General features: G+C 41.9%; 10 protein-coding genes and 1 pseudogene across 11 annotated transcripts; 6 read left to right on the forward strand and 5 right to left on the reverse strand.

Annotated features, from left to right (window-relative positions):
- Positions 1 to 46: 46 nt before the first annotated feature.
- LOC120452223 (dnaJ homolog subfamily C member 17) lies at positions 47 to 1,329 on the reverse strand. Its single transcript, XM_039636349.2, has one exon. The coding sequence runs from the start codon at positions 1,166 to 1,168 to the stop codon at positions 278 to 280; it is 891 nt and encodes a 296-aa protein (XP_039492283.1). The 5' UTR covers positions 1,169 to 1,329; the 3' UTR covers positions 47 to 277.
- A 28-nt stretch (positions 1,330 to 1,357) lies between these two features.
- LOC120452225 (DPH3 homolog) lies at positions 1,358 to 2,019 on the forward strand. The gene is made up of 3 exons (XM_039636351.2): positions 1,358 to 1,598; positions 1,671 to 1,745; positions 1,815 to 2,019. Exons 1-3 carry the CDS (start codon positions 1,491 to 1,493, stop codon positions 1,890 to 1,892), a joined length of 261 nt encoding a protein of 86 aa, XP_039492285.1. The 5' UTR covers positions 1,358 to 1,490; the 3' UTR covers positions 1,893 to 2,019.
- On the reverse strand, positions 1,900 to 4,350 carry LOC120452221 (arfaptin-2). The gene is made up of 5 exons (XM_039636348.2): positions 3,821 to 4,350; positions 3,235 to 3,757; positions 2,852 to 3,020; positions 2,675 to 2,782; positions 1,900 to 2,605 (listed from the first exon to the last, which is right to left on the reverse strand). The coding sequence occupies exons 1-5, from the start codon at positions 4,041 to 4,043 to the stop codon at positions 2,561 to 2,563; spliced, it is 1,068 nt and encodes a 355-aa protein (XP_039492282.1). The 5' UTR covers positions 4,044 to 4,350; the 3' UTR covers positions 1,900 to 2,560.
- A 295-nt stretch (positions 4,351 to 4,645) lies between these two features.
- Positions 4,646 to 5,560, forward strand: LOC120452224. Its single transcript, XM_039636350.1, has 2 exons — positions 4,646 to 4,978; positions 5,043 to 5,560. The coding sequence occupies exons 1-2, from the start codon at positions 4,788 to 4,790 to the stop codon at positions 5,371 to 5,373; spliced, it is 522 nt and encodes a 173-aa protein (XP_039492284.1). The 5' UTR covers positions 4,646 to 4,787; the 3' UTR covers positions 5,374 to 5,560.
- Positions 5,561 to 5,815: 255 nt separating this feature from the next.
- On the forward strand, positions 5,816 to 7,063 carry LOC120450934 (transcription factor Ouib). The gene is made up of 3 exons (XM_039634201.2): positions 5,816 to 6,022; positions 6,084 to 6,865; positions 6,925 to 7,063. The coding sequence occupies exons 1-3, from the start codon at positions 5,891 to 5,893 to the stop codon at positions 7,025 to 7,027; spliced, it is 1,017 nt and encodes a 338-aa protein (XP_039490135.1). The 5' UTR covers positions 5,816 to 5,890; the 3' UTR covers positions 7,028 to 7,063.
- Positions 7,064 to 7,257: 194 nt separating this feature from the next.
- On the forward strand, positions 7,258 to 9,740 carry LOC120450932 (zinc finger protein 271). Of its 2 annotated transcripts, XM_039634199.2 has the most exons (6): positions 7,258 to 7,542; positions 7,611 to 8,170; positions 8,588 to 8,672; positions 8,741 to 9,063; positions 9,125 to 9,241; positions 9,527 to 9,740. In XM_039634199.2, the coding sequence occupies exons 1-6, from the start codon at positions 7,258 to 7,260 to the stop codon at positions 9,666 to 9,668; spliced, it is 1,512 nt and encodes a 503-aa protein (XP_039490133.1). In that variant the 3' UTR covers positions 9,669 to 9,740. The 2 variants fall into 2 exon arrangements, 1 of the variants encoding a protein (XP_039490133.1); XR_005616335.2 differs by lacking the exons at positions 9,125 to 9,241; positions 9,527 to 9,740 and adding an exon at positions 8,389 to 8,534 and having other exon boundaries at positions 8,741 to 8,793.
- On the reverse strand, positions 9,670 to 10,653 carry LOC120450936 (antigen 5 like allergen Cul n 1-like). The gene is made up of 2 exons (XM_039634203.2): positions 10,504 to 10,653; positions 9,670 to 10,443 (listed from the first exon to the last, which is right to left on the reverse strand). Exons 1-2 carry the CDS (start codon positions 10,615 to 10,617, stop codon positions 9,769 to 9,771), a joined length of 789 nt encoding a protein of 262 aa, XP_039490137.1. The 5' UTR covers positions 10,618 to 10,653; the 3' UTR covers positions 9,670 to 9,768.
- Positions 10,654 to 10,802: 149 nt separating this feature from the next.
- LOC120450935 (antigen 5 like allergen Cul n 1) lies at positions 10,803 to 11,775 on the forward strand. The gene is made up of 2 exons (XM_039634202.2): positions 10,803 to 10,953; positions 11,009 to 11,775. The coding sequence occupies exons 1-2, from the start codon at positions 10,834 to 10,836 to the stop codon at positions 11,681 to 11,683; spliced, it is 795 nt and encodes a 264-aa protein (XP_039490136.1). The 5' UTR covers positions 10,803 to 10,833; the 3' UTR covers positions 11,684 to 11,775.
- A 72-nt stretch (positions 11,776 to 11,847) lies between these two features.
- Positions 11,848 to 13,738, reverse strand: LOC120450937 (HIG1 domain family member 1A, mitochondrial). The gene is made up of 3 exons (XM_039634204.2): positions 13,548 to 13,738; positions 12,466 to 12,655; positions 11,848 to 12,204 (listed from the first exon to the last, which is right to left on the reverse strand). The coding sequence occupies exons 1-3, from the start codon at positions 13,639 to 13,641 to the stop codon at positions 12,183 to 12,185; spliced, it is 306 nt and encodes a 101-aa protein (XP_039490138.1). The 5' UTR covers positions 13,642 to 13,738; the 3' UTR covers positions 11,848 to 12,182.
- A 319-nt stretch (positions 13,739 to 14,057) lies between these two features.
- LOC120450933 (dihydrolipoyllysine-residue succinyltransferase component of 2-oxoglutarate dehydrogenase complex, mitochondrial) lies at positions 14,058 to 16,574 on the forward strand. Its single transcript, XM_039634200.2, has 7 exons — positions 14,058 to 14,283; positions 14,554 to 14,657; positions 14,716 to 14,817; positions 14,896 to 15,438; positions 15,537 to 15,681; positions 15,881 to 16,186; positions 16,249 to 16,574. Exons 1-7 carry the CDS (start codon positions 14,209 to 14,211, stop codon positions 16,381 to 16,383), a joined length of 1,410 nt encoding a protein of 469 aa, XP_039490134.1. The 5' UTR covers positions 14,058 to 14,208; the 3' UTR covers positions 16,384 to 16,574.
- Positions 16,575 to 23,848: 7,274 nt separating this feature from the next.
- Positions 23,849 to 25,168, reverse strand: LOC120454047 (annotated as a pseudogene).
- Between the last annotated feature and the right edge of the window lie 2,221 nt (positions 25,169 to 27,389).

Consider the following 27,389-nt stretch of genomic DNA (forward strand, 5'->3'; position numbering starts at 1 on the left):
TTATTTTTTTTATGACTTGCAGTTTTAAGTAAGTAGTCTTTAAAAAAAGGTTTAAAATAAATCTATTTTACTTTCAAGTGTTTTTCCTTAGCTGCTTTCCCTAAAAATATTTATTTTTTATTTATTCGCAGTACAATAAGTTAGGTTTTCTTCTCTTGTTTGAAGTAAATTGATCATAAAATCAGATAGTTTTTCAATTGTGTTTTGGTTAATCATTAAAAGATTAAGAGTAGCCTAATTATAGTAAATTAGTTGTTTATCCCAACACAATTTCATTTCATTCGCCCTCCTCGTCCTTCATCATCTGCTCAATGAGTCGCCTGCGTTCCTCAGCTTGGCGCAGCTTCCGCATGACCAGGTCTTCGTAGTCGGTGGATGACGCACTGGTGGCGGATTTGGATGCCTGCTTGTCCGCCGTCGGCGGCGTTACCCACTCAAAGTGCAGTGGCTTGGCGGGATCGCCCTTCTCGTAGGCCAACACCATGTCACAGGCTTCGCGCGTTGCCAGCTCCACCATGGCGCGTCCGCGTCGCTTGCTGTTCACCACCAGGGCCACCACGTCGCCGTACTTCTTAAGGTACTTGAGCAGCTCCTCCTGCGTGTAATCCTGGCCGGGTTCGGCTTTCCACTTCATCTTGATGCGATGCTGGGCGGAATCGAACTGCGCCGGCTGTTGCTGGAGTTTCTGTTTCTCGGCATGATTGCGCCGAAACTGCTCCTGCATGGCGCGCTGCTCCTCCTCCAGAAGGCGGGAACCCTCGCGTCGCAGCCGCTCGATCTGCTCCTGCAGCACCTCCTCGTCGCTCTTTGCTACCGTGCTGTAGGGCTGGCTCTTCGCCAGCTTGTGCAGTGCCGCCCGTTCGCGTTCCTCCAGCTCCTGCTTCAGCTTCTGCCGCTTCCCGTCCAGCTGGCGACTCCTTAGCTCCGCCGCCTTCTTCGCCTTCAGCACCTTGTCGTATGCTGCGCGTGCGGACTCATCCGTGAGAATCTCCAGGGCCTTGGAGAGCTCATGGAAGCGCTCGACTGCCGCCGGATTGTCCGGATTCTTGTCGGGATGGCACTCGAGAGCCTTCTTACGGTACGCCTTACGTATCTCATTTTGATCGGCCTCGAGGGAAATGCCCAGCAGATCGTATAGATTCACGTCTTTGTACTTTTTGCTGGCCATTTCGATTTAGTGTTTTATACTACTTATTTTTATTTCACAACTGGGACATTGGTTTGATTTTCAGCTTTGCTCTTCTATGCAGTATTTATTAACTACTCTAGTCAGCTAATAAGACTTATTTCACAATTGCAGCCGGCGGTCCAAAAATGCAAATATGAAAAAAAAACATTTCCATTTGTTTACTGGATCAGCTGTTCACCGCAGCGAGTTGGCAGCACCGCAACACAACGTGCCCATTTGTTTGGCTTGGATTTATCAAAATTATCGCAATAAACCTGGAATATAATGAACTTTAGGCGCTGAAGTGAGCAGAAAGTACGGCATGAGCATCTATCACGACGAGGTGGAGATCGAGGACTTCGAGTACGACGAGGAGGAGGAGATGTACTACTATCCCTGTCCATGCGGCGATCGATTTCAGATCTCCAAGGTAACTAGGCGTATACGCAACTTTCTTTGGGCCCTACTTATGAATGTATTATTTGGTAAATTTCCACTCTAGGAGGAGCTGATCGAGGGCGAGGAGGTTGCCACCTGTCCCAGCTGCTCCCTAGTCATCAAGGTCATTTACGATCCGGTAAGTGACTCAGTCAGATCAACTGGCAATTCCCGAGACACAGAAGCAATGTAATTTTCCAAATTTCAGGACATGTTCAAAGCTGAGGAGGATGAAGAAACTGCTCTGAACGAGAAGCTGAGCGACCTGAAGCTGGAGAAGAACTAGCACACAGTTTGGTGTAATTAAATAGTTTTTATTTATATATTTTTTATATATATATAGACTTCATTTTAGTGTAAATAATACGTTGACTAGTAAAACAATGATTTCAAATTATGCAAGCTCGCAAAAACCGTTTCGATTTGTTATGGACTATTCGTTTGGGTGAATTACAAATGATTTATACACACATTTTAGCATACCTAAAACTATAACTAAAACACAGGGTCAAAACACTCATATTGCACAGAGGACTTTTTGTGTTCTTAATGTTTTACAAGCAGAGTGCAATATGATATTCGAACGAAAAATGATAATTTGGAAACACAAACTAAAGGAACTTCAGCGTAGCAGCTGTGGAAATGTGAGTAGTACAGAGAGTTACATACAGTGGAAAGCGGTTGGAAAAATATATAAATAACATACAGTTACCACTTTCTGCTTACTTCTTAGGAATTCGACTTAAACTTAGCACGAAAATATTGTTATGGTTCGTCGTGCAGTGTCAATGCACTGCATTGCATATTGAATTTTCTCTGCATCCGATTTCTTTTTTTTAGAGAGCGTGCTCGTTCAGCAAGTGAGTGGATGTGGAGGACGTGGACGCCGGATCTGGTCTCCTCTAATATAGGCGCCCTACGGCCGTCCGCAACGTGCTCGTGATTCTACTGACTCTACTGCTCCAGCCAGGATCCAGTGACGGCATTGGGTGATTTTAGCTGTGGGCCACAAGAGGAGAAGTAAAATATTTGAGCACACTTCAATGGTCAGTCTGCTGCCACTCTCACCTTTATGTTGAACTGCTTTAGAGTGCTCTCCAGTGCCATGGCATTGCCCGAGAAGTAGGCAGCGATGGCATTGTGCAGCAGAATCAGTTGCTTGTGCATCACTTTAATCTATCCAAGGAATATTAATGGTTAGTCTTTCTGAATATACATATGTATGTATACTTTCTTGTTACTTACGCGATTCTCGTCGAGGAACTGCATTTTGACCGCCACGTCAGAGCGCAGCTTCTCGTACTGCTCCTTGTGCTGCGCATAGCTCCGCTGGGTCTCCTCCAGTGCGGCAGCCGAGGGCGTCAGCTCCGGCTTGGTGTTCTCCAAGTCCATGCGGTAGGCATCGAACTCGATTCTAAAAGGCAGACGAAGCAAAAATATGATAAGAAATGTTTCAAGCTTTTATACAAAGCCAGTTTAAGTCCATTTCAGATAAAGACTGCAGCATATCAATCTTTATTTAATGACTCATATTGAGTTTGAATCCGAGCACTCGTATAAGGCTAATAATTATTTATAAAATATTCTCTTTATGTTGCTTCATACGGAAAAAAAATAACTTTGGTTACCTGGCCGTTTCGTACTGTCGTATCGTCAGTAGTGTGTCGTCGATCGTCTTGTTGCACAGCGTGTTTACCGACGAAATGAAGAAGTTGAGGGCATTAAGCAGCAGTTCACCGTTCTTGGTGAGGTTACGCTGCGTCTCCGAATTGCACGTGAACTCCTTCTGCAGCTCGGGATTCTTTTGGGCCAGATCGGCGAAGGAGTCGGCCAGGGCGTGCTGTGTGACGACCACGTGCTGGAAGTGCGAGCTGAAGGCCCGCGTTAACCTTAAGATGGACAGATACTTGCGCTGCGTTTCGCGCAACTGCTCAATCTGCGCTTCCAGTTCCGAGTCGACGGTGCGCTGCGACTTGCCCAACTTCTCCAGCATAATCTGTCGAGTGCACTTGTACGTCGATATACTCCAGTTTTTGAGACTGTCGATCTTGGAGGCGCTAGTGCGGATAATGCTGCCGCTCCCGCTGTCCGTGGGACTAAGGATGCCGTTTCCGGATGGTGGACTACTTGGCGACATGGGTGTGGTGGGTGCTGTACGAAAAGATCGATCTTTGGTTAGTTGGTCGAGGCAACAAGGACTTCTAAATAGTTCACCTGAATGGTTCCTTAGTGGCAGACTGTTGGGAGCGCCAAAAGGGCCGCCAACTCCACCGCCTCCGCCTCCTCCACCACCTCCTCCTCCGGCGATGCTGTGGCTGCTGGCGCTGCCAAGGACCAGGCTGCCTCCTTCTGTGCCCGTGTGCACCGCTCCACAGCTGTCGTTCAGCGAGGGCGCATCCTTCAGCATCTCGTGAATGCTGCGCTCGCGGTCCGTCATGGAAATTGCCGGAAACTTCAACGAAAATTCAAGGAAACCCTCAACTAAATAATTGCAAGCGGAAAATCCTCCTGTCTGCCGTTTTGTGGGTGTGTGCCCGTGTGTGTGTGTGTATGGGTTTCTTGGGCAACGGAGCAGGCGGTTTCACTTCGATTTCCACGCCAAAGTCAATGGCGCAAGCTGGGCGAGGCGAGACTTTAGTAACCCCTGCCTGGACTCGTTGAAATTTTGAAATTTCTCAAATTTCGGATAAAGTTCATCAAACTGTGTTCTCAAAAACTGAAAATATGTGTGACCGTTCGCGAGTAGGTGCTTAAATACCATACTTCGACTGCTTGCATACCGGCTGTGCGAATTGGTATTTTAATAAATTAATACAAATAACAGTTATTTGGTATTTATACACGCAGCTCAGCGGAACGATTTTAACAAATTAATTATTCTCTTCTTCTTAGTAATTCTGCAAAATTAAAATGGCATGTTGCGTTTTCAATAGCCGATCAAATTAACAATTAAATGTTAACAAATGTTTCCTAATATAATAATAACAATCAGCGCTGGTAAATACTATACAAATAACTATGTTCCGTTTGTCATTTCAGTGCCGACCAGCTGCGGTCACACCAAAGTGGGAATTCTGTTTTATTTTTGGGGAATTCACTGGAATCCCGCCGTGCCTTATCGCTTGGTTACTTAATCCTTTGAATTGCGTTCATATATAATATTAAGAATAACCAGCGTAGAATGGTCTACGGAAACATAATGCTAGCCGTGGGCGTGGTCCTGGTGTCCTTTGTCGCGGCCGTTTACTTCAACAGGCCCAACGACCAACAGGCTCCTCCACATCGCCAACGCCATCGACGAGATAAGGACGGGGATGTTCACAGTTCAGTGTCCACCAGCGGGGTATCAAAGGGACGGCGATTTGTGCGCAGGTTGGCACTGCGGGATAAAACCATTCTGAGCGTCATTTTGCTAAAATCTCTTGATTCATTGCAGCCGGCCGGGGGATAGGTGCTCCGTGTGTCTGGACGAAATGAATCATGTCGACATGCAATACATGAATTGTGAGCATGCTCTGCACAAGGACTGCTTCCTCCAATTTCTCATTTGTCGTAGAAACTGCCCTGTCTGCGATAAGTTGGTTAATTTCAATCTACCCGGCGACTTGTGCACGATTTGTTTGGATCCACTATGTATACGCACCATGACGCATGTGAGCTGCAACCATGCTTTTCATGAGGAGTGCCTCAATGAGTTTATGGCAACGGGTTCCCGCAACTGCCCGGTCTGCAGAATGCAAATCAAGGGAAAATTTAGGAGAACGTAAAAGGTGATCCACACACAATCGTATATCAGCATAAACATGTGCTAACGATGTACCAACATAAGGAAACATATAAGCAATCGAAGTCTGTTGTACAATTTAAGTCTCAAATCTAAAAAACGTGTTTGTATTGAGTTATCGCATATTTATGTATGTATAATTCTAATAAATATATTAGGTAAACTTATAATCGTCTGCTGATAATAATGGTTTATATAAGGTAAGCCTTATTACACTACGTATTTATACCAATACAATCAGATTTCAAGTTAATTTTTGCCTAGAATGAAGAAAAGTGTTTCGATAGATACACATTTATTTTTTTCTGAAAGCAATAATTTTTCATATTTATTTAAATTGTTCAGGTATAAACACACTCTTTACACCAAACATATGCACAACATCAACAAAGAACAGCTGATGTGCTTCTTCTTCGTCTTTTTTGCCATTCACTAAATATAATGAAGCACAATAGAGTTGGGTTTTTGAAAACATTTCCATTTTGTTTGGTTTATTCGCAATGTCTCAACTGAGCTCGATGTGCCGAACTTGTGGCAAACATGTGGCCCATTTGGAGGCCAGGGCCACCAAACTGTTCGATAAAAGCAACTTTCACTTAATTAGTTTGCTGGAAAGTATCACCGACATGTATGTATGTAATCAAATAAAATTGAACTATGCCGTCTATTAAATTGGTTTATATGATTACTTAGCTGGATTCGGACACAACTCTGCCACATCTCATTTGCCAATGGTGCAAATTGCAGCTGGACAGGATTTTGGCATTTCGCAGTAAGTGCTTGGAGGTCCACAAGTCCTTTTTGGCCGCCAACAGGAAACTTTTGCGAGCAAAGGCGGTAGTTGACGAGGAACTCGGTGAATTGGAGGATGAGAAGCTTCTGCTGGATATGGGGGACCACAAGAGTCAGGAAATAAGTATACCAATTGCAGAAACAGCTGGGCTTCTGCAGGAAGACCAAAACGATAACGAAGAAGAGGAGCCAGAAAATAAGACTCAGACTGAGGACAATCCAGAGCAAGCACTACAAACAGAGGAGGCGGACAATTATCAGGAGCAGCTCCATAACACTTCCGGCCCCTCGAAGGGAGTAGGCGCACGCATACCCAAGCGTGTGAAGCGCAACTCCAAGTCCTGGTTCTGTGACCAGTGCGGCGGCGTGTTTAAGTCTTCCACCTACCTCAAGCTGCACCTACAGCGGCACACCGGCCACAAACCCTTCGAGTGCGACATCTGCCAGGCCAAGTACTACACGGAGAGCGAGATGCGTCGCCACAGGATCCTTCACACAGACGCCAGGCCTTACGCTTGCCGATTCTGCAGCAAGACCTATCGAGGATGCAGCAGTAAAGTGGTCCACGAGCGGACCCACACCAACGAGCGTCCCTTTCAATGCCAGTACTGCGACAAGGCCTTCACCTCCACGTCCACGCGCCAAAAGCATGAGATGCTGCACACCAATCAGCGGAAGTATCAGTAAGTAGGAGCACTAGCTGTTCTCCTCGAAATTTATATTAACATAATTCGTTTTGCAGCTGCGAGATCTGTGAGCAGTGGTTCCTGCGCTCCTCCCATTTGACCTTGCACCAGAGCACTAAGCTTCACCAGCGAAGAGCTCAAAGTGCTAGGACTGTCTAGAATACAAGTAGACAGACTTAAGTTTAAGTTTCTAAGACTACTGAATATAAAGGATATTATAGTATTACTAAATGTAAACACTTTATTCTGTTGCTGTTCTAAATGTAGAAAAAGCAACAGGGTTTTTCAGACTTTTTGCTCTGCATACAATCTATTATTGTAAATTGTTTTCCGCGAAATATGATGTTATTCCCAAAAATACAAAAACAGAAATTTTGAAATCCGATGGAATGGCCGCGTCGCGCGGCGAATGTCATTTCAGGGCTGCGAAACGAAATCGTTTCTCCAAATGGTGCTGCAAAATACGAATGCCGGTATTCTTGTTCTTCCGTCCAAACAAACTGAAAAAGATACACTTCCAATCGATCGGGGAGCTGTGTTATCTCATTACACAAGCAATGAGGTACATTTGCAGGACCTGTTCGCGTATGGCCGATCCTGCGGCAGCCAAGAATCTCTTCGAGCCATCGAGTTCTTCCGTTTTGCGTCAAATAGAGATCTTAACCAATTTGCAGGTGAGTGTTCTGCCGTTTCGAAAAAGAAAAAAACAGGATGAAACCCGAGTTTTTAAATTACTTTGCAGTTGAAAGAGGACGACAAATTGCCCAGGCTCATGTGCCAAGACTGCCAGCATGACCTGCAGATTGCCATCGACTTTCGTCGGGTTTGCATCGAGGCCCAGGATCTCCTCGAACTTCAGTTGAGGCAGGTGGAGAAGGAGGAGGAGGCTTTCGAAAGCCTGGCGGAGCAATGGTTGGATGACTGTCCGGAGGAGCTATCCAACTTGTCGCCAGCTCTGCAAATGAATGACGAAGTGGATTTTTTCTTTGATCGGGAGCCACAGGACAATGGAGGGGAGGCTGCCATAGCGACCACTCCAACAACAGAGTGCAGGAATGAATTTAAGCCAGTGGTTAGTCCGTATTGCTCTCCAGAACTATCTTCAGATAGCCAGTTGTCGGATGAGCACTCTAACATAGTAGTCTCTCCCGAATCGGAGCCGGCAAGTCCTTCAGAAAGTGACGCTATCGACAATCCGGACACTTCCAGTCACACGTGCAGCAAGTGTGGCCTAGATTTTGAAAACGTGGACGAACTGAAGCTGCACAAGTACCATCTCCACGACGTCCCTCCAGATACCAAGTAAATAATGTGCTTTACACATCCATACTCTTAATACAGTCATACACCAGGCATAACAGCATGATTTTCCCATTTAATTAATACAAAACTTGTAGAAATCTTAAAAAAAAGAAATTCCGTCAGGGCTCAAAATATGCTTATGTTACATTGCAAAATTTACTATTAGCTTACCATGCATTCCGTATTAATTTTCTTTTCTGTTTTGATTTTTATTTTAGAACGATTTTGCATATGATTCCATATATTCCCGCTGCTTTGATGGGAATCAAAGACGGAGCATTTAGAAATGGAAATTGAGATTTTTCATGAATACCCTAAACCCTATCCCTGAACGACTATAACAGTCGTACTCAGCTTATTCACAGTATGAGAGAAGCAACGAATTATTTATCGCAAATAACACTATCATCCTTTCAGATTCGTTTGTGACCACTGCGACGAGGGCTTCCGATCAGCAGCCGCACTTACTCGGCACTGCAACATCGTTAATCTTCCATTGAAGGTAATAGGTTCGTTATTATATGTTTACATTTAAGGTTTCATAATGGCGTGTATTTTGAAACACTTTAGCACCCCTGCTCCACGTGCAAGAGCAAGTTCCACAATAAGATCCTGCTGCAGACCCACAAGGAGCGATGTCCAAGGCCGGCGGCATCCCAGCATGTGTGCCACATATGTGGCAAGCGGCTGACAACGGCCTTCAATCTGAAGAATCACCTGGTTCGCCACGCAGGCAAACGACCGCACAAATGCGACCAGTGCAGCGCATCCTTTTACACAGCCGCCGAACTCTGCTCCCACCAGAAAACACACACAACCGAGCGTCCCTACTCCTGTCGCTACAACTGTGGAAAAGCCTTCCGCTTCTGCAGTGCCCGCAGCATGCACGAAAGGTAAAACTCCATCGTCACTTGCCACCACACACTCACATTTTGCATCACATCTAATCCGCAGGGTTCACATGGACGCCAGCAAGCGTATCTACCAGTGTGAGTACTGCTCGAAGTCTTATGTAACACCCAGCGAGTGCAGAGCTCATCAAAAGTATCACAACTTGACTCGCGATCACGGGTACGATATTCCAGTTGTTAATTATTTAAGAAAAATACAAGTATAAAAGAGTTCAATTATTCGCTACTCAAAAACCTATCTGTCTAGTATGTCAAACTTCTTTGTATAAATATACAATTTTGTAGCTACATATTCCTGTAGAAAATCAATCGTTTTCTATATGAATATGATAAACTGCACTTTATATGCAGATAACGTACTTTAAACTAATCCAATTGCTTCTTTAATGCCGCATGCTAATGAGCAAACACTGAATAAACCATTTTTTCCGCCCCAATCTTCTAGTTGCGAAGTCTGCCGCATTAGCTTCAAGACAGTCAAGCACTACAAATCCCATTTGAAGTCCAACGCCCACAAAACTCTGGAAGCGCGAGCTAAAGCCACTGCGTCCTCCAGTTCCCGTCGAAGAAATTGTTCAACGAATTGAATTCATTATTGTCAATTGCATTTTAATTATATATACCGAATTGATATTAATAAAGCTTCCGTTACGCATTCATGTTCAAGTTCCTTGCATCTACCATCACCTAGAACACCTTGCTGTTCTCAATGACCTTCTCGTTGTCGTAGATCTCCTTGGCGTAGCACAGATTGGGATAGTCATAGGCGGCTCCATATCGGTTCTTGCACCCGGTGGTGGACTTCTCTCCCGGAGTGTAGACAGGCTGACCCACAATGTTGGAGGTGGCGAAGTTGCAGGTGAGCACGAAGTGGTTGTAAAAGTCCCGGGAGAAGCGCACGGCGGCACATCCCACATGGGTGTTCTTCTCGGCCACCGCGATGGTGAACTTGCTCACAGCCTTGTTGGGAAGCTCCTCCGGGAAGCTGGCGAGGATCTCGGGAGAGGCATTCGAGCGCTCAGCAAACCAGTTCTCGATCTGCTCCTTTATGATTTCCGCATCGGTGTACTCCGTCTCGGCTCCACTGTACTGGAAAATGGCGTTGTTCTGGCCGGCGTAGGCGAATCTCTCGGTGCTGCGACACTTATCTGGCAGCGATTCACAGGTCTTCACGTTGAGCAGGGCCAGGTGGGAAAGCTCCTCGCACCAGGACATCTTAGCCATGCGAATCGCCTTGGGTAAGCCTTCTATTTTGCCTCCAGCCACGTTGTTGCGAAGCTCGTTGAAGAGATTGAGGATGAGTTTGTGATGCGGATCGATCTTCACCTCCCGCACGTCCTTGGGGCAGTTTTCACTGAAGTTCTGGGCAAAGAAAGGATGAGCACCAGCGTGAACATGATTTTAGTACCTATTACTACTTACTCCCTTATTGTTGCAGGCAATGTGCTTGTCCAGGCAAGTGGGCAGAGCACAGTAGTCCGCTGCAAGGCTCAATCCCAGCAGGAAACTCAGCAGAATCAGAGACTTGGTGGCCATTTTCAGCGCTGGTTGTGGACTGAGGCTTAGCTACCCAGAGTACTCTATTTATAGGATAGCAATGGTAATTGAGCCACAGTTGCAAAAAGTCTTCCAGTGTTTCTACAGCTGGGATTCCAGGAATGACTGGCAAGGAATACGTGGTCTAGCTCTATTCGAATGCCTTATAAAAGCAGACCCATTTGCTGTGCAATACATTAGACAAGAACCAGAATCATGGCATTCACCAAGGTTGTCCAACTGATTCTCCTAGCTGTGGTTGCCATTTGCTCTGCCGTGGATTATTGTGCGCTCCCCACCTGTCTGGACAAGCATGTGGCCTGTAACCACAAGGGAGTAAGAAGGATTAGCATATAAGAATTCACACGGTAATGTCTTATATCCCCAACAGAATTTCAGTGAAAACTGCCCCAAGGACGTGAGGGAGGTGAAGATCGAGCCGCATCACAAACTCATCCTCAATCTCTTCAACGAGCTTCGCAACAACGTGGCTGGAGGCAAAATAGAAGGCTTACCCAAGGCGATTCGCATGGCCAAGATGTCGTGGTGCGAGGAGCTCTCCCACCTGGCCCTGCTCAACGTGAAGACCTGTGAGTCGCTGCCAGATAAATGCCGCAGCACCGAGAGATTCGCCTACGCCGGCCAGAACAACGCCATTTTCCAGTACAGTGGAGCCGAGACGGAGTACACCGATGCGGAAATCATAAAGGAGCAGATCGAGAACTGGTTTGCTGAGCGCTCGAATGCCTCTCCCGAGATCCTCGCCAGCTTCCCGGATGAGCTTCCCAACAAGGCTGTGAGCAAGTTCACCATCGCGGTGGCCGAGAAGAACACCCATGTGGGATGTGCCGCCGTGCGCTTCTCCCGAGACTTTTACAACCACTTCGTGCTCACCTGCAACTTCGCCACCTCCAACATTGTGGGTCAGCCTGTCTACACTCCGGGAGAGAAGTCCACCACCGGGTGCAAGAACCGATATGGAGCCGCCTATGACTATCCCAATCTGTGCTACGCCAAGGAGATCTACGACAACGAGAAGGTCATTGAGAACAGCAAGATGTTCTAGACCCTTTTTTTCCATTCTTCGCATTATGCGAGGTATCTTTACCCATAATTAAGTGGGCAAATAAAAAGCTAAAAAAGCTTAACATTGGAAAACTCGACAGTTGATTTTAGAGATTTATAAAGGTTCTGATCATTTTGGGCCTGGATATAAAAACAAAACATGGGTTGTTTCTTTTAGTCTACATTGATTTATTTATGTATATCATATCATGCGAGAGGTATTCATCATCTTGTCGACTGCTTCGACAGCTTTCGTTTGGATGTTTAACTTGTACAATTAAAACACACAATATCACAATCTTACGCAGGTATACAAAACATTATCTAATTTGGTGGGCTTGGACTCTCGGGAATACTGGCGAGAGTCTAGCCCTCCAGTGATTCTATCCATTTGGATCGGTATGAACCTTTGATGATGGGTCTGATTGCTTAGGTGTTAGTGATCTAGCCGATGTCATCCTGTGATTTCTAGAGAGGGACGCCGTGCAATCAGATGATCTTTAGTTAGTCAATGACTTTGTACTAAAATGAAGAATAAACCAAAAGGGTAAATAAATAAGGTGATCAAATCATATGGAAACTAAATAGACAGAAATGGATATGGTGCGTTCAAGTGAATGCAAAAAGACATGTGGAAACCGAAACCATTTGGAAATATAAATAAAGAAGCAACAGTTGTATTGAGGACAGATTGAGTTGGGATTGGGCTTCCAGGTTTCTTGTGTACGCGTTACAACCACTTAAACTACAGCTCGTATTAACTAAGTAGGAACTGTCCATTACTTCTCCTTGGGCGCCTTGTCGAACAGGTACTCCTTGGCCATGCTGTAGGCCAGTCCGAGGGTCAGGCATCCGACGACGGTTCCCTGGGCGGCCACTCGCAGCTGCATCAGGAAGACGCTGGTGCTCATGGTTCCACGGTTCCGGTACTTGTACGCTCCAATCAATCCGGCGGCCACGAATCCGCCAATACCTGTGAGTAAAAGTGCAAATCACCAATTAGTTCTTATCGTTCATGCGGCGGATGGCTTGTTGTTGCTACACAGCTGACTGATAAAAGCCAGACGTCGCACAAATATAAGCATACAAGTAAATATAAACTACATATGCATGTAAGTGATAGTGATGCCAAAAATGAAGCTACAAATTCAGAGAATTTTCTAATAAAATCACCTATGGTAATTTAATTTAATTAAATTAATTAAATTAATTTAACTGGTCAGAAGAGTAAATTGAACTTCAAAACATTTGTAGTAGTTTTGAGAATAATTCCAGAACCTTATTTTGTTAATGCTTTTTAAGGAATATAGATTATGGGTATGAATAAGCAATTGGGATTTCATGAGCTCAAAAGTGTATCCTCGAAAATATTCAAAATATTATGTGCGCTGCTTTTGCTGTTATCTATTTAACAGCTAGATCAGATAAATCGGTCAAATGGGCAGCACTTGTCAGCGTCAGCTGTTAATTGTCACATACATATGTATGTAGGCAGACAAGCGAGCTGAACATTCGAACACGCGCCAAGATCAGATGGCGACGTGACGTCACGGATGTGATAATCCCATTTCCCTTGCACTCCGTGGGAATTGCGAAGTTCTCCTGTTACATCATTCGCTCTCCAGAAAGAGTAACGGATCACACAGCAATTGCCGTTATGTCACACAGTTTCGAAAAGTGACCCCAAATTGCTGTTAACCTCATGGCCAAGGTCAAGATTAGCCGACTTTCCCGCACACGCATTGCATATTCGTGGATTTGTATAGATATGTATATGTGTGTATTTAGCTGGCTGCAGAGCCAAAAGTTTCCATGTGACGTCACGGCGGCAAAATTTCCGCTGTGCGGAAATTAGCTAAACTCACCCACAAGCATGAAGGGCGATTCCTTGGCTTTCCTAGAGAATTTGTTGGCCTGGGCGGCATCCTCCTCACTGTCGAAAAGGGACTTGGAACTCATTTTCACGAATATTATGTTATGTACGCGGGTGGCTCGGATCGGTTTAATCGCTTTGCAACGTTCGCGAAACTTTCTGCAATGAGCAGATTAAAGCAATGTGACCAGCGCGAAAACAGATCGCTCACAGAAAAGTTTGCGTGACTAATATATTAAAATAGTACAATTTTCATTTAAGTGCAATATGGTTCCATAGTTCGGCGAGTTTATAAAAATTAAATTTTTTTAGTTTATCATTTTTTAGTTTATTATTAAACATTAAATTTATTTATTTCAATCAAACCAAAACTAAGCGAAGTATCGATAGTTTGTTCTAGCCACACAACATGAAAAATACCGAAAACCGCCCTCAGCTGTTTGCAAGCTTTCTGCGCTTTTCCACCAGGTGACGCTTTTGCCGTTTCTGTCATGACATAAGAAATTGGTATTTTTTTAAGGGAAAGGGGCGGACTGCAGAAATCGACGTTGCTTTGCCTTGGCCGCTAACTCTGTTTTAAATTAGAGTGTTTGGAAATAAATTGACAAGTAGAAAAACCGCCGACCCGAAATTCGCGGAACAGAGTCGCAGCAATGACGGGAATAATTTCGATCGTAACGAGACGGCTGCCCCAAACTTTGGGTATGCGAGCCCTGCGGAGTAATGAGGTAAAAATTCACGCTGGGATGGGGGTTCCCGGGTGAAGGGGGCTCGTCTGGTGTGTGATACATGCTCCGCCGATATATATGTACATATATCCATTTTTATCCCATCTTGGCTGCCCGCCTGGCACTCGCCGATTATGTAATTGTATGGGTGTGTGCGTGCGTCGCTGAAAAATGGGAAAAACTTTTGTTTGGGACGCCCGCTGCACGTGATCCGTCAGCCGACGTCTCCTCCTGGTTGTGCAATCACTAATTATCGCTTCTTTCCGCCAGCTGAAGCGCTGCATCCGTCAATATTCCCGGTTAGTTGCCTGTGCCGCCCAGCAGCAGCAACTGTTCAAACAAGATGGCTCGAATCGCTGCCAGGAGGCCACCAGGTAAATCCTTTACTACGAGTCCACAAGAGACCCTTTATCCAGAGTCGTTCATTTCTAGGCTTCTCACCTGGCAGGGCTTCCACACCACGTCGAGCATGTGGTCGGAGCAGACCGTCAATGTGCCACCCTTTGCGGACTCCATCGCCGAGGGTGACATCAAGTAAGACCAGGCCACAGAGCTGGTTTCAAGCAACAGGTTCATGCGCGTGCATGCATTAACGATCAATTCCTGCAACAGGTTTACTTGCAAGGTTGGTGACTCATTCGCCGCTGACGAAGCCGTCATGGAAATCGAGACCGACAAGACGACGGTGGCTGTGCCAGCTCCCTTTGCCGGTAGTCTGACCGACATTCTGGTGAAGGATGGCGACACCGTCAAGCCCGGCCAGGCTCTGTTCAAGATTAAGCCCGGTGCAGCGCCCGCAAAGGCAGCTGCCCCAGCGGCTGCTGCGCCCGCTCCTGCTGCCCCCAAAGCAGCACCAGCGCCCGCTGCTGCACCGAAGCCGGCTCCCCCACCACCGGCCGCCGGCGCGCCTAAGCCACCACCACCGCCACCACCAAAGGCAGCCCCCCGACCACCACCACCTGCTCCAGTCGCTTCACTCAAGCCGGCCGTTGCCCAGGTGAAGGTGCCACCAGCGGACGGATCGCGGCAGATCCTAGGCACTAGGTCCGAGCAGCGAGTTAAGATGAACCGCATGCGTCAGAAGATTGCCGCCCGATTGAAGGATGCCCAAAACACATGTGCTATGCTCACCACCTTTAACGAGGTCGATATGAGGTGAGTAAAATGACGAAAATGGTTCCATATTTTTGTATTTCTTAGCTTTATTTCAATTAAGTAATTATGTTCATCAAATGTGACATTATTATTTTTAGCTATGCCATGGACTTCCGTAAGCAGAATCTGGATGCGTTCACTAAGAAGTATGGACTGAAGTTTGGATTCATGTCCATCTTTGCGAAGGCTAGTGCCTATGCGCTGCAGGATCAGCCCGTGGTGAACGCCGTCATCGATGGCACGGTAAACAAGCCTCCGCCCCGCCCTCCGCTTATCATTTTCTCATCGCCCGTGACGTAGTTTCGATTGCCATGATGTTTAAAATGCTCTTATCAGGCGAACATTTTTATTGTCGCTTTTGTTTATGCAATTTCCCGTGGCGATATTATGAATGTGGAATTTTCTGTGTTGCCAACCGCTCATAATTGTCGTAATTTTGCAGGACATCGTGTACCGCGACTACGTCGATATCTCTGTGGCAGTGGCTACGCCCCGCGGTTTAGTGGTACCCGTCATCCGAAACGTGGAGAGCATGAACTATGCGGACATCGAGATTGCGCTGGCCGGTCTGGCCGACAAGGCAAGGCGGGATGCCATCACCGTGGAAGACATGGACGGCGGCACCTTCACCATCAGCAATGGCGGAGTGTTCGGATCCCTGATGGGCACGCCCATCATCAATCCGCCACAGAGTGCCATTCTCGGCATGCACGGCATCTTTGAGCGGCCAATTGCTGTCAAGGGCGAGGTATGCGATCCACCACATACGCATATTTACCAACGTTATTAATCATTGCATTATCAAACTAGGTCAAGGTACGTCCTATGATGTACATCGCCCTGACCTACGATCACCGAATCATTGATGGACGTGAGGCGGTCCTGTTCCTGCGAAAAATAAAGGCTGCTGTAGAGAACCCAGCAATCATTGTTGCCGGATTGTAAAGTGAATTGTCTTATCACACGTCCACGGCCTTAATTTGATATTAGCCTTTTTAATTTGAAACTGTCTTTGGTTATTTATTATTTCATTTTGCCAGCGTCACAAAGAATAGCAAAATCAACATAATTTCGAACTACTTTTAGCATCGGAAGGAGTATAATAAATCAAACGTGGATCTTTTCTTAAATATAAACTGTGCACTGAATGTTATTGTTAACCTAAGACGCTGCGATGGAATGTCGTAATAAATCGATGAGGAATATTGACCAACATCAATACATTCGATTGTTGAAAAAAGTGGTTGTCTTTTGTACTAACGATTCTTATTGGCACCTTGTAGAAAAACTGAAGTTGATCGTTTAGAATGTCTCCGTAATCTTATCTAAAGCAATATAAATATCTTAATACAAACTGGAAACTGTTTTATCAAATAATTTGTCATGTGAGGATGGCTTTTAATTGAGCTTAATGAGGCTTGCGTTTACCAACGGTGATCATTTATTATGCTGAATTAGCTGATGAGTTTGCGGTCGCACTTATTTGGTTGAAATGATTTTTACAAGCGAATAGGTCTGTAGAATATGGTACATATCTTTAAGAAATGTTAAATTGAAAATTTATTGGGCACAAGCTACATATAGCAACAGGACATCCTAATTGGGCTCCACACGTGAACAAATAGGAAAGAAAGTAAGCCATTGCAATTTTTTTTAAAATATCACACAGATAGCTTCAAAACCAAGATACTATTTTCCGTAAAACAGGACTAGTGGACATGGTCAAACCGGTTATTGATGCTGATCATGAATATATACATTTTATATGGTCGCAAGTGTATCCGTTAATGTATTGCTAGACTAAAAACATCTTATAAAGAAAGAAACACAATGCTACCAGCTTATTGGGTAGTCAAACAGAAGGATTCATTCATTGGGAAGGCTCTTTAATATGATTAAGGCCTGTAGGAAGATATTAAAATATGAGAATGAATTTTGATTTAATGGTAAAAATGTCTGACTGGAATAAAAGACTGCTTGTATTTTCTTACCATTTGAAGCAGTTCTGGCGAATATTTACGAGTTAGTAAATATGCCTTTAAATCTTACAAATGATCCATTTGGGAATCCCTTTTATGAATCCCCTTTATAACAGAAAAGTTAAGAAAAAGTCAGTTTTTATTGTTTTGTTATTAGAGCAAATTGGCTTGTACAATTTTATTGATTTTTGTTTGATATTAGTAATCTCGCTATTTCTAATGTTTACAATATTTATGTGTTTTTGAGGTGGTGCGGTTGAAATAACAATTTAAAATATATATTCGTACAAAGAATTAATTATTAATTAGATGGATTTGTGGTAAATGATACTTTTGAATACATTAAATTCGTGTTTTTAGCTTACTTATTGAAACATAATTTTTTGTTTTAGATCTATCAAAGATTGATTAACACAGTTTTGATTTTGTTTGGTTTTTGTCCTGTTTAAATTTAGTTTTTCCAATGCTTTGCTTAACATTTTTGCTTATCACATGTGTCGAAAAAAATAAGAATTGAATCTGACGACGATAATGATAGTAGGGAGATTATCGAAATAAAATATATAAAAATATATACTTCTGTGTGCAAATGAATTGTGTGTATAAAATCACATAAAAAATGCGACAATCGTTTCGTCTAAAACATTTCGCAATTCGATTGCGAAATTTCCAAGTCTTGAAATTTTAGGCAAAAGGATTGGCATTATCTACATTAGTTTTCCTTTCTTTAGCATTTTGTGCGTTTTTTTTTGCAATTTCTCGTATATCTCGTATAATTTTAGCTTAACTAAGGGGATACAGAGTGTAGTTACGTGGTACAATTCGCGCTTAATCGTAGTTCCTGATGGCGGTTCTTCATTTCATTTTTTTTTGGGTCTAAAGTGAAGGCCTAAGGTGAAGCTAACGTGTATCTTTTGGTCTGCCCGATGGGAAATTTCCATTATCTAGGTGTTTTTGGGGTCAGCTGGGGGCGTTGTTTTGGGCGGGGTCAGTCGGCACTGCACTCGGTTGAGTGCAACACTCTTAAGTCTAAGCAATTACACTAGGTATCCCCAACCTTGTGTCCGAAATGTTTACTTTTCGCGATTTTGGTCCTTATCTCCTGTTCTGGCTATGGAATATATGCTGTATGCGCACATTTCCTGTCCTATCGTTTGGCTGTCTCTCTCTATCTATCTCTATCTGTCTCTCTCTTTGCGTAGATCTAGTCGGTCGGGAAGGATATGATTTTCTAGCTTTCTTTTTTTTTTCATTGCTTTTCGAATGTCTTTCAATAGAACTATTGTACAAGATTCCATTTGCTACTCTTCGTGGGTGCTTCTCGCGTTTGTCTCAATGATTTTGCAAATTTCCAAATTGCCCGAAACTTTCTTGGTATTTCTTTATGTTTTTTGATTTTTCTTTGATTTTTGTAGTCCTACTAGCCAAAGGTGGGAATATTCTGCTCTCTATAAATGGGCTTGTGTGTAAATAAAATTCATAACTAAATTTCTGTGCCGGATTTGGAGGAGGGGCTTCGTTGTAAATTTGGTTGCTTGAATTTGGTTTTTTCTTTTGGGGCTTCGGCTTGGGTGTTTTCGAGGGGTTTTTACTAGTACAAGTCGGAAATGTGTAATTTCATAAGACGGTTTTTGCAGTTTCTTGTTTGCCAAGTCTCTGGGTGGTTGGTTGGTTGGTTGGCTGGTCGGATAGTTGGTTGTAGTATGTGTCGTCATAGTCGGCGGCTGCCACTTGGCCGGGCAACTTTTGCCATGAATTTATAAATCAAAACGTTCTGCTGTCTAGTGGCCATTGACTGGCTGCTGTGGAGGATGGGTCGGTGTCTCTTACTCGGATTGGGTGTCCTGTCTTCTTGGCAGAGGGTCTGCTGCAGTGCAGCGTGTAGTGGGTTTCTGTGCGCTCATGCTCTCATGCCAGCCATATTTTATTTATTGATGGCAATTATGCCTCGACCTCGGCTATTGCCAGTAGTTTATATAAATTTGGAGTTTTGTTTGATGTGCTTTCAGCTGCATGATGCTATGATGATGGTTCGAACTTTTGCCAAAGAAACCAAGTCTGACCACAATTTGAAAATGAGAGTTTGGGTTTGAGTCTGCAGCTGCTGAGTTTGAGTTTGGTGTTTGGAGTGCGGATTTCGGAGTGCGGAGTTGCGAGTTTTGAGTTTCAAGTTTTTTAGCTGTGCTCGTGACACTCGTGCCGAATATTACTTAAAGTTGCGGTTCTGCTGGCCATGCTGCTGATGCCTTCATTTTGTTTGAGATACTGATTTTGATAATAATTTTGATTATGAATTGGATTTGGGTTAAGTTGTTGTGTGTCTTCAAATTTGAGATTTTTGTGCGGCGGCCTTCGGGCGAAAGTAATGGGCTTGAGGACTTCGCCTCTCTTGGGGCGGATCAAAGTGGTCATGGTCATCGTGGAATCTTTTGAGGATGGATGCTGCCTGGTTTTCGGATTTTGCCGGCTGAACTGATTTTGGTTTCTGGTCTTGCAACCCTCTTCTTTGAAATCGCGTGCCTTTGTTTTTGTTTTTGTTTCGGTTTTTGTTATAGTTTACAGTATACAGTGCTCAGATTCAGTTTCAGATTCAGTTTCAGTTTTTGTTCTTGTGGATTTGGAATTTTCACGAAAGCTGGCAATTGTTTTGTTTCGCTGTGATTTATCTGCCCTTTGGCCGCTTGCCTCGCCCTTCGGCCGCCATTTGTAAGATTTTGGCCAGAAAGTTGCCAGGAGTTTCCCTAACCATGTTCCTGTTCCTGTCGCGTCTTCTTCGCCAGCTCCAGTTTGGAATTTTTGGTGCTTTTCGGCGGTCTCCGTTTTTGCTCCTGACATTTGTCGCATTAAAACTTCCGCAGTTTCTTGTAATTTATAATACTGCCTTTTTGAAATTTAGCTGGAGTTCTTTTTTTTGCTCTTGTTTTTGAATTTTTGGCGGCTTGGTTTTGTTTGCTGAATTTAATGGGTGGGCTGCGAATACTTAATCATCTTAATGTGGTAATAATTATGCACCGAAGGTTCCTCGAAATGCTGCGACTTCTGAACAGGATTCGTTTTGTTTCTGACTTATTTCATTTGGCAATGGTTTGGTTGGACTTTTGAATGTGCACTTTTTCTTATTGTCATTTTGATTACTATGAAATACTATGCTGCTTTGTATGATTTTGGATAGAGTTTTGATTACCTGGTCTGATAAATGCATTAAATTAAATTTTGGTCTGAATTTTGAATTTTGTGGCCGGTATGTGGTTCAATTTTGATTTGAATTTTGGGTTTCGTTTTTCAATTTTGATGATTGCCAGAGGAGCCGAAAGTTGAATTTGGATTTTTGGATTTGCTTTGGCTGGTTCTAAAATAAAGTAATTTAGATATGTTATTATTATTTTTGGTACTGAATAAGGAGACCTCTTTGTCTATTAAAAGTAAAAATAATGTTACAGCTTTTAGATGAATAATATTTCTCATATGATTTGTTAAATAGTAGTTTGCTGAATACATGTATTAATTTTGGGGTTTAAGGCATTTTGATTTCTTTTGAGATTCAAATCGGGTAATTTTGGTATTCCAGACCTTTAATTGCGAATAATGTTGAAAAAAATTTTAAACTGGTAGCGCATATTTTAAATTTGATAAATTAAGCTAAACAATTTGAAAAGTTTTTAAAATTTTAAGTAGATACCTTACGAGAATAATTTGAAATGTTAAAAATGTATATATTCATGAAATGTAAAAATAAAAGTTTTTAAAGTTGTGAATATTGAAAGTAAATAGTTTTGTTCTAAATTAAATTAATTTGTTTTTATCGACTTTTTCAAAATTTTTGATTTTTGTATTGCTGTTTATTCTGTATTTCACAGGTTAAAACATTTTATAATTGCAACCTAAATAAGAAATTTTAATTGAAAATGTGGATTTGTTCTAATAATTTCCTTTCATTTAGATTATAATTTTATAGGATATTTACAAATGAAATCCTTTTGTCAGTTTATGTATAAAATGGTTTAGGAACTGTTTTTATTGACTTTTAAATTTTGTTTATCATTGCAATTTTTGTTTCTTTATTTTCAGATTTATAAATTGATGTTTTCAGTCATTAGGATTTTTGAAGAAAGAGCTGAAGAAATGTTTTTCAAACTTTTTTCAGGACTAGATTTCTTAATATTTTTATTTTGGTTGTTTTCATCTTCAATTTATTAACTAAATGTGATTTTAAATGGTTTTTGTTCTAACTGTGTATGAAATGGAATTTTCTTTTTTTGCTTTTTTGAGTAATATTTTAATATTTTATATTTTGTCATAGTCGAAAAATATACTCTTTTTTAAATTATGGAACTAATGGTTAAAGGCAGTGATTTGCTTGATTTTTGAATCAAAACTTAAATTTTACCAATTAACGTGGTGTTTTCAAAAATAAATTTTATAAATATTAATTTTTAAAAATTTTAAATCTGTAAACAATTTTGAGAAAACAACTACAATTTTTGGGATATTGATTTTGAATTTGGTTTGAACTTTTGTTTTTAAATATTTGTTCTCAAAATGCTTTTACTTTCTTAAATTGCTTTTATCGTGCTTTTCGGTTTTTAAGTTAGAAATGAAATTTTGGTGTATGTTCAGGTTTTTAAATGCGATTTTGGTTGATTTTGGTGTCTTTTCTTGGCTAGAGTTTTTAACAAAATCTAAATAATCAAACATTTACATTTTCTGATTTACTTTTGTTGCTTAGATGTTTCGGTTTGCAATGATATTATGAAGGTACAAATTTGACGTTTTAACTTAGGATTAAAATTTTGGTATTCACTTTAAATTAATTTTGAATTTGTTTATTTTTGATTTAGAATTCGAAAACGGATATTTACATTTGTAATTTAGAATTGCGGGATAATTATTTTCGCTGAATTGGAATTTAATATTTTGTCTTGTGATAATCTGAATTTGGAACTGATCTTTAGTTTTGCAGTTTTTAATTTTGTAATATTCTTTGTTGATTTTGAATTTGGATATATAATTATTTAATTTTTAGCTGTTTGGTTTTGAATTTGTAAATGTTGTGCTCTTTGACTTTATATAGAAGACAGTTTATGATTTAGATTTGGAGGCGAATTGTAAAATGCTTTTTGTTGTCTACTTGGCTTTGAATTTCTATACTGCAAGCAATTTTTGTAATTGAAAATAAGGTTAGCTTTGAATTTTTGATAATTTTGAATTTTATCAGTACATTTTTAGTTAAAGTTGTATTTTTAATTGGGTGCTTTAAATTTTTCAGTACTGCCAAAAGAAATAATTTAATTTGTTCCTAATTTTGGTTAATGGGTTAGAATTTCAATTTTAATTTTGTTGAAAATTTCATTAAAGTCCTTTTTTGAATTTGGATGGAAGATAATTATTTTCGAGCTGATTAACAAGTAATATGATTTGTTTTGCTTTTGGCTTGAAATTGTATTGTAATTGTGATATTGTATTATTAGGCTTTGGATTCTGACAAAATATTTTATAAAATTTCTAAAAATTTTATGCGATTGTTATGTAATTGTGTGTATTTTGACTATATTTTGAATATGTTGTATTTTTTAAATTAGCAGGCCGATTAAATTATTTTTTTTTCGTTTTTGTATTGAGGGCGTGTGACCTTAACTTTTAATCTGTTTAACTTGATATTGAATTTGAATAAGAAGTTTTAAAACTATTTTCAGAAAAAAAAAATGGTTGTGCTTGAACTTAGGATTGAATTTTAGAGATTTTCCGGATTTTAATTTGTTAGGCTTGATTTGGATAATGAAGGTCGATTATTTTTTGCATTTTTCTGTATAGTAAAACTCTGTGTGAATTTGGATGGATTTTGAATTTGTTGGTTGTAATAGTTCTGATATCGTTTTTGGTAATTTCACGCCGAGGGTAAATGAATAAAAAAGAGATTATAAAAATAATTATAATATTTTTGACCGGAATATAGTATTTGAATTGGCTTGGCATTATATTGATTTGATTTTGACTGAACTTATCGTATTGAGTTTTCCGTTTGAATGTTATTTTCGTCGGTCGAAGTTGTTTCTAAGTCAATGACCAGAAGACATTTTTGTGTTCTTAAGGGATGGGGGTGGTTTGAATGACTTCCTGGGGTTTTGTACCGTCTTTTGCTGTACAAATTTCTAGCAGCACTTCTGGCGCATTAAATATTTCTTTGAAACTTTCAAAAACGTGTGATTAAATAATGCCGCAACGCCTTTGCTTTCCTTAATGAAAATGTCAACGAAATATTGAAAGCGCTGAGAAATGCTAGAGTTCTTAAACTTGAGTTCGGCTTGGCTATAGTCCTTTCGCTAACCTATAACCTATAACTCGATTTCGTTGTATTTTTCTATCGAACTTTTGGGGTCAGGCTATTTCTTTTCTTCTTGGGAATCGTAGAAGCAGCTTCCTTTGCAGCCATTTTATTGCCAAAGGGGTGTGAGTGTTTGATGGGTGAGTGTATTGGTGAGCATACCCCTGCGCGTGTGTGTGTGTTGTCTAAAGTGTGTGTGTGGGGTGTGTGTGTGTGAGTGAGTGTGGCTGGGTGGTTGATTTGCGCCTAAAGCTCTGGGCCATGCGAAACTGTCTTTTGGTATTTGCTTGATTTTTGCATTAATATTGTGGTTAAACTAAAGATTCGTAAGGACGAAACGCGAATTTCGAATTTGTATTGTTTCGATTTGCGTTTTGGGACACAAAATGATAAACTATTGCATTGTGTGTGAGGAATTTGGCGGGGCAGGGGCGAACTCTTTGGTTGAATAACAAAAATAAGATATTCATGGATACTTGGATTTGCTTCTGGAAATGAAGCCTTCTGCGATGCCGTAGAAGAAGAGTTCGTTTTTGGATTTTGAGTTGTGTCGGTGGGATTTTGAAATTTTGCTTCTGGGCTGCTAACGAGAGTGAAAGGAGGCTCACCTTTGGCTCGGTTTTTGGGCTTTTGAATTTGGATATTTTTGAATGTGATTGAAATGCTTTGGTTTTTGGAATTTTACTTAGTAAGGCTCCAGGGGGGTTTCTCAAATCTGTTTTTGAAATTAGCTTCTAAACAGTAGTCAAAACATACTTGCGAAATTCGGAGAGCAAAAGGTGGGCACTCAGTCGCTCTCTCTCTCTCTTTTTGCTGCTGCTTCGGCTCTCTCTCTCTCTATGTCTCGGTTTGTGCTTGTGTGTGAATTCGCCGCAGGATGTGGGCTGTATGTGTGTGTGCTTCCTGTCGAGGGGTGGCTTTTGCTGCTTGGGGTAAATCACTGCCCCTGCTTAGATATTCAGCTGGATATCTACGGCGGGGCAGCTTTCTCCTTTCTCTTGGTTATCTGCTGCTTCTGCCGGCGTCGGCGTCGCTGCTCCTTTTCGTCCTTCTGCTGCTTTCGCCGTCAAATGCTCGATCCTTCTCTTCGCCATCGAGTTCATCATCATCAGCTTTGTCGGCTTAGGCCCCAGCAAAAGTGTATTTGGATATTTGGTTTGCGCCTGGACTTGAATTTTGGTTTCCTTCCTTGCAGTTTCTGTCGGATTTCGGTGTGATTTGCTGGCCGGATTTTTTGCTTGGGGCACAGGACTCTTCGGTGGGCGGCGACGGGGCGTGGCAGTTGCTTAAGACACAGGCAGTTTGGCTGGTTGGGAATTTCGATTCGATTTTGATAGCAGTGTGGATTTTGAATTTCGTTCTTGGCGAGATTGTCATTGCAGTAGAGAATTATGAGCAGTAAACACTTAAGAATTTTGTTGAGTTTCATAACAATTTCGTTGATGGGGATGTGAGTTTGATCCGGATATAAGATGTATGGTTACTGCTCGATCCATAATAGCTTTCCTTTCTTCAGCTTCTGGGGTTCCTTGAAGTAAATATTAAAAAAATTATATAAGTTGAAGAAATTACATTTTCATAAAGATCTAACAAGTATAAAAATCTCGCTTACCTGTAAGATATAAAAACGATATTATTATCTCTCTTCACTAAAGATTTTTCATCTCGTGCTATTTGGCCAGATGCGTTGTAAACTTTCCAATTGGTTCCAGGCGTTTAACAATTTTCTTGGCTATCAGCTTTCCGATGTGAATTTCGATGTTACTTTGGAATTTTTGCTTTTGGTTTTTTGCAAATATTATTAATCCAAGTTGGTATCGTGGTTGTTTGTTGTGAAAATATTTAAATTTTGCTTTGATTTCATTGGATATTTTGCTGATTTGAATTTTTGAATTTGGTTTAACTTTTGCTTAAACATAGGCTCTTGGTTTTTTGTGTTGGGTATTTTTGTTATACTTTAACCATATCACGAAAATGTGTAAATTTCACATTAACAATTTTCGCAAATTGTTCGTTTGTTTTTTGGCTTGTTGGTACTTGGGGTTTTTTTATACAAATTAATCTGACATTCGGCGGTTGAATTTTTGCAACTTTTTCGACTGAATTTTGTTGGGCTTGCTGCGGTGGATTTGGTTGATTTAGTTGTTCTGTCGGTGGGGAGATGCTGCAACAGCCTCCTTAGCGCCGCCTGGTCATGGCGCTGCGAGGAGTCCTCGATCCTGGTGCTTCTGTTGCTCCTGTGCGGCTCCTACTACTGCTGCTACTGCTGCTGCTGCTGTTGATCCTCAGCGTTTGAAGATTGAAATGAAACTGATTGATTCTGCGCAGCAGCCGCAGTTTATATACCCGCCAGATCGGTTGAACCGACGCTAAGCGATCCGATCGCAATCAGGATGCTAGAGCTTTGTCCATTGTCTGCCAGGATGTGGACAAAGGACGCCGTTGGCAACAATGAAAACCCGTTGGACAAGTTTATTATAGAAAAAAGCAACGCTCAAAAGATCGGAAAACGCTCGCGTTTCCCTTTGGTGGTGGTGGGTCTGGGATCGCGGGGTGGTTCCAAGGATCGAGATCTGTAGCCAGCAGCATCAGTTCGCACACCTGGCGGGCTCAAAAAAGCTGCAGCAGCAGCCGCTGGACCAAACTGGTTTCAGAGGGTCCGAGGGTTCTTTAGTTACTTCCTGGCGTATCCTTGACCATTTGAACTGCAATTGTCTGGCCCTGATGATGGGAAAAATTCCTCATTTGAACATGTTTTTCCACACTCAGTTCCTGGGCGTCTCGCATTGGAAATGGAAACAAGTTTGCTTGCGGGAACGAAATTTGTCAGCTTTAAATTTATGACCAGCACAGGTCAATAGCGGTTTAAGCGAAAGACTCTTCTAACCCAGATTTCCCCATGTAATCCATTTGGAGTAGGCCGTCGCCCCAGACACCCAACCATCAATGCATCCATCCGTAATCCATCACCCACATCAGCTGGAACTTTCCGCTTGTGGGTCAACCTTTTTCTTGGTCGCCAGCCGACGGTGAATCCTTACTCCTTTCCGTCCGTTATTTTTTTCGCATCTTTGCTAGTTTCATTTTGGATGCCATCTTTCGAGCATAGCAACAAGTTAAGGGTTGCGCCGCTTTATTTTTTTTTTGTACTTTTCCGTTTCCCCGAATCCCGGAGCCGAGCACTTTTATTATTTAAATTGCTGTTAACCCTTGTTTGGCCCGGGTTGGTCCCGGTCATTGGGTTAGAGGTGGGGTCACGACATTTATACACGTCTGCGAGTGAGAGAGAGCATTCCGAAATGGGACATTAGGTGCCAGGACGACGAGGTTTGGCGGTCTATTGTGAATGAACAGTTTGGCTGTCGTTAATGATACGCCCCGAGTGCAAATTGAATGCCGGAAATACAGTGCAACTTTCTTTCAGGAAAATACACTTTTCCGAGAATAAAGTTAATTATAAAATATTTCTATTAATAAGAATGGGTGCAGCTCTTTAAATGGAATGTATAGACAGCAATTATAAAAGGGCCTTTTTAAACATTAAGTGTATAGGAATTTTTTTTTGATATATATGTCTTTAATATTTTTAATATTTATGATTAATATTTTCTTAAAATTTTTTTTATTATTATTATTTTTTTAATATTTGA

Source organism: Drosophila santomea, chromosome 3R, assembly GCF_016746245.2.
Source record: "Drosophila santomea strain STO CAGO 1482 chromosome 3R, Prin_Dsan_1.1, whole genome shotgun sequence".
In the NCBI taxonomy this organism is placed as follows: Eukaryota; Metazoa; Arthropoda; class Insecta; order Diptera; family Drosophilidae; genus Drosophila; species Drosophila santomea.

Coding starts and splice junctions, on each gene's coding strand:
- LOC120452223 (XM_039636349.2), bottom strand. CDS start 1,168: ATGGCCAGCAAAAAGTACAAAGACGTGAATCTATACGATCTGCTGGGC.
- LOC120452225 (XM_039636351.2), top strand. CDS start 1,491: ATGAGCATCTATCACGACGAGGTGGAGATCGAGGACTTCGAGTACGAC. Junction 1,599..1,670: donor ATCGATTTCAGATCTCCAAG/GTAACTAGGCGT, acceptor TTTCCACTCTAG/GAGGAGCTGATCGAGGGCGA. Junction 1,746..1,814: donor TCAAGGTCATTTACGATCCG/GTAAGTGACTCA, acceptor TCCAAATTTCAG/GACATGTTCAAAGCTGAGGA.
- LOC120452221 (XM_039636348.2), bottom strand. CDS start 4,043: ATGACGGACCGCGAGCGCAGCATTCACGAGATGCTGAAGGATGCGCCC. Junction 3,758..3,820: donor GCCACTAAGGAACCATTCAG/GTGAACTATTTA, acceptor CTTTTCGTACAG/CACCCACCACACCCATGTCG. Junction 3,021..3,234: donor CGACAGTACGAAACGGCCAG/GTAACCAAAGTT, acceptor TCTGCCTTTTAG/AATCGAGTTCGATGCCTACC.
- LOC120452224 (XM_039636350.1), top strand. CDS start 4,788: ATGGTCTACGGAAACATAATGCTAGCCGTGGGCGTGGTCCTGGTGTCC. Junction 4,979..5,042: donor GGACGGCGATTTGTGCGCAG/GTTGGCACTGCG, acceptor GATTCATTGCAG/CCGGCCGGGGGATAGGTGCT.
- LOC120450934 (XM_039634201.2), top strand. CDS start 5,891: ATGTCTCAACTGAGCTCGATGTGCCGAACTTGTGGCAAACATGTGGCC. Junction 6,023..6,083: donor AAAGTATCACCGACATGTAT/GTATGTAATCAA, acceptor ATGATTACTTAG/CTGGATTCGGACACAACTCT. Junction 6,866..6,924: donor ACCAATCAGCGGAAGTATCA/GTAAGTAGGAGC, acceptor TTCGTTTTGCAG/CTGCGAGATCTGTGAGCAGT.
- LOC120450932 (XM_039634199.2), top strand. CDS start 7,258: ATGGCCGCGTCGCGCGGCGAATGTCATTTCAGGGCTGCGAAACGAAAT. Junction 9,064..9,124: donor GCCCGCAGCATGCACGAAAG/GTAAAACTCCAT, acceptor TCTAATCCGCAG/GGTTCACATGGACGCCAGCA. Junction 9,242..9,526: donor AACTTGACTCGCGATCACGG/GTACGATATTCC, acceptor CCAATCTTCTAG/TTGCGAAGTCTGCCGCATTA.
- LOC120450936 (XM_039634203.2), bottom strand. CDS start 10,617: ATGGCCACCAAGTCTCTGATTCTGCTGAGTTTCCTGCTGGGATTGAGC. Junction 10,444..10,503: donor TTGCCTGCAACAATAAGGGA/GTAAGTAGTAAT, acceptor TTCTTTGCCCAG/AACTTCAGTGAAAACTGCCC.
- LOC120450935 (XM_039634202.2), top strand. CDS start 10,834: ATGGCATTCACCAAGGTTGTCCAACTGATTCTCCTAGCTGTGGTTGCC. Junction 10,954..11,008: donor TGGCCTGTAACCACAAGGGA/GTAAGAAGGATT, acceptor TATCCCCAACAG/AATTTCAGTGAAAACTGCCC.
- LOC120450937 (XM_039634204.2), bottom strand. CDS start 13,641: ATGAGTTCCAAGTCCCTTTTCGACAGTGAGGAGGATGCCGCCCAGGCC. Junction 12,656..13,547: donor ATCGCCCTTCATGCTTGTGG/GTGAGTTTAGCT, acceptor TTTTACTCACAG/GTATTGGCGGATTCGTGGCC. Junction 12,205..12,465: donor GACAAGGCGCCCAAGGAGAA/GTAATGGACAGT, acceptor TCTTCATTTTAG/TACAAAGTCATTGACTAACT.
- LOC120450933 (XM_039634200.2), top strand. CDS start 14,209: ATGACGGGAATAATTTCGATCGTAACGAGACGGCTGCCCCAAACTTTG. Junction 14,658..14,715: donor CGCTGCCAGGAGGCCACCAG/GTAAATCCTTTA, acceptor GTTCATTTCTAG/GCTTCTCACCTGGCAGGGCT. Junction 15,682..15,880: donor ACGCCGTCATCGATGGCACG/GTAAACAAGCCT, acceptor GTAATTTTGCAG/GACATCGTGTACCGCGACTA.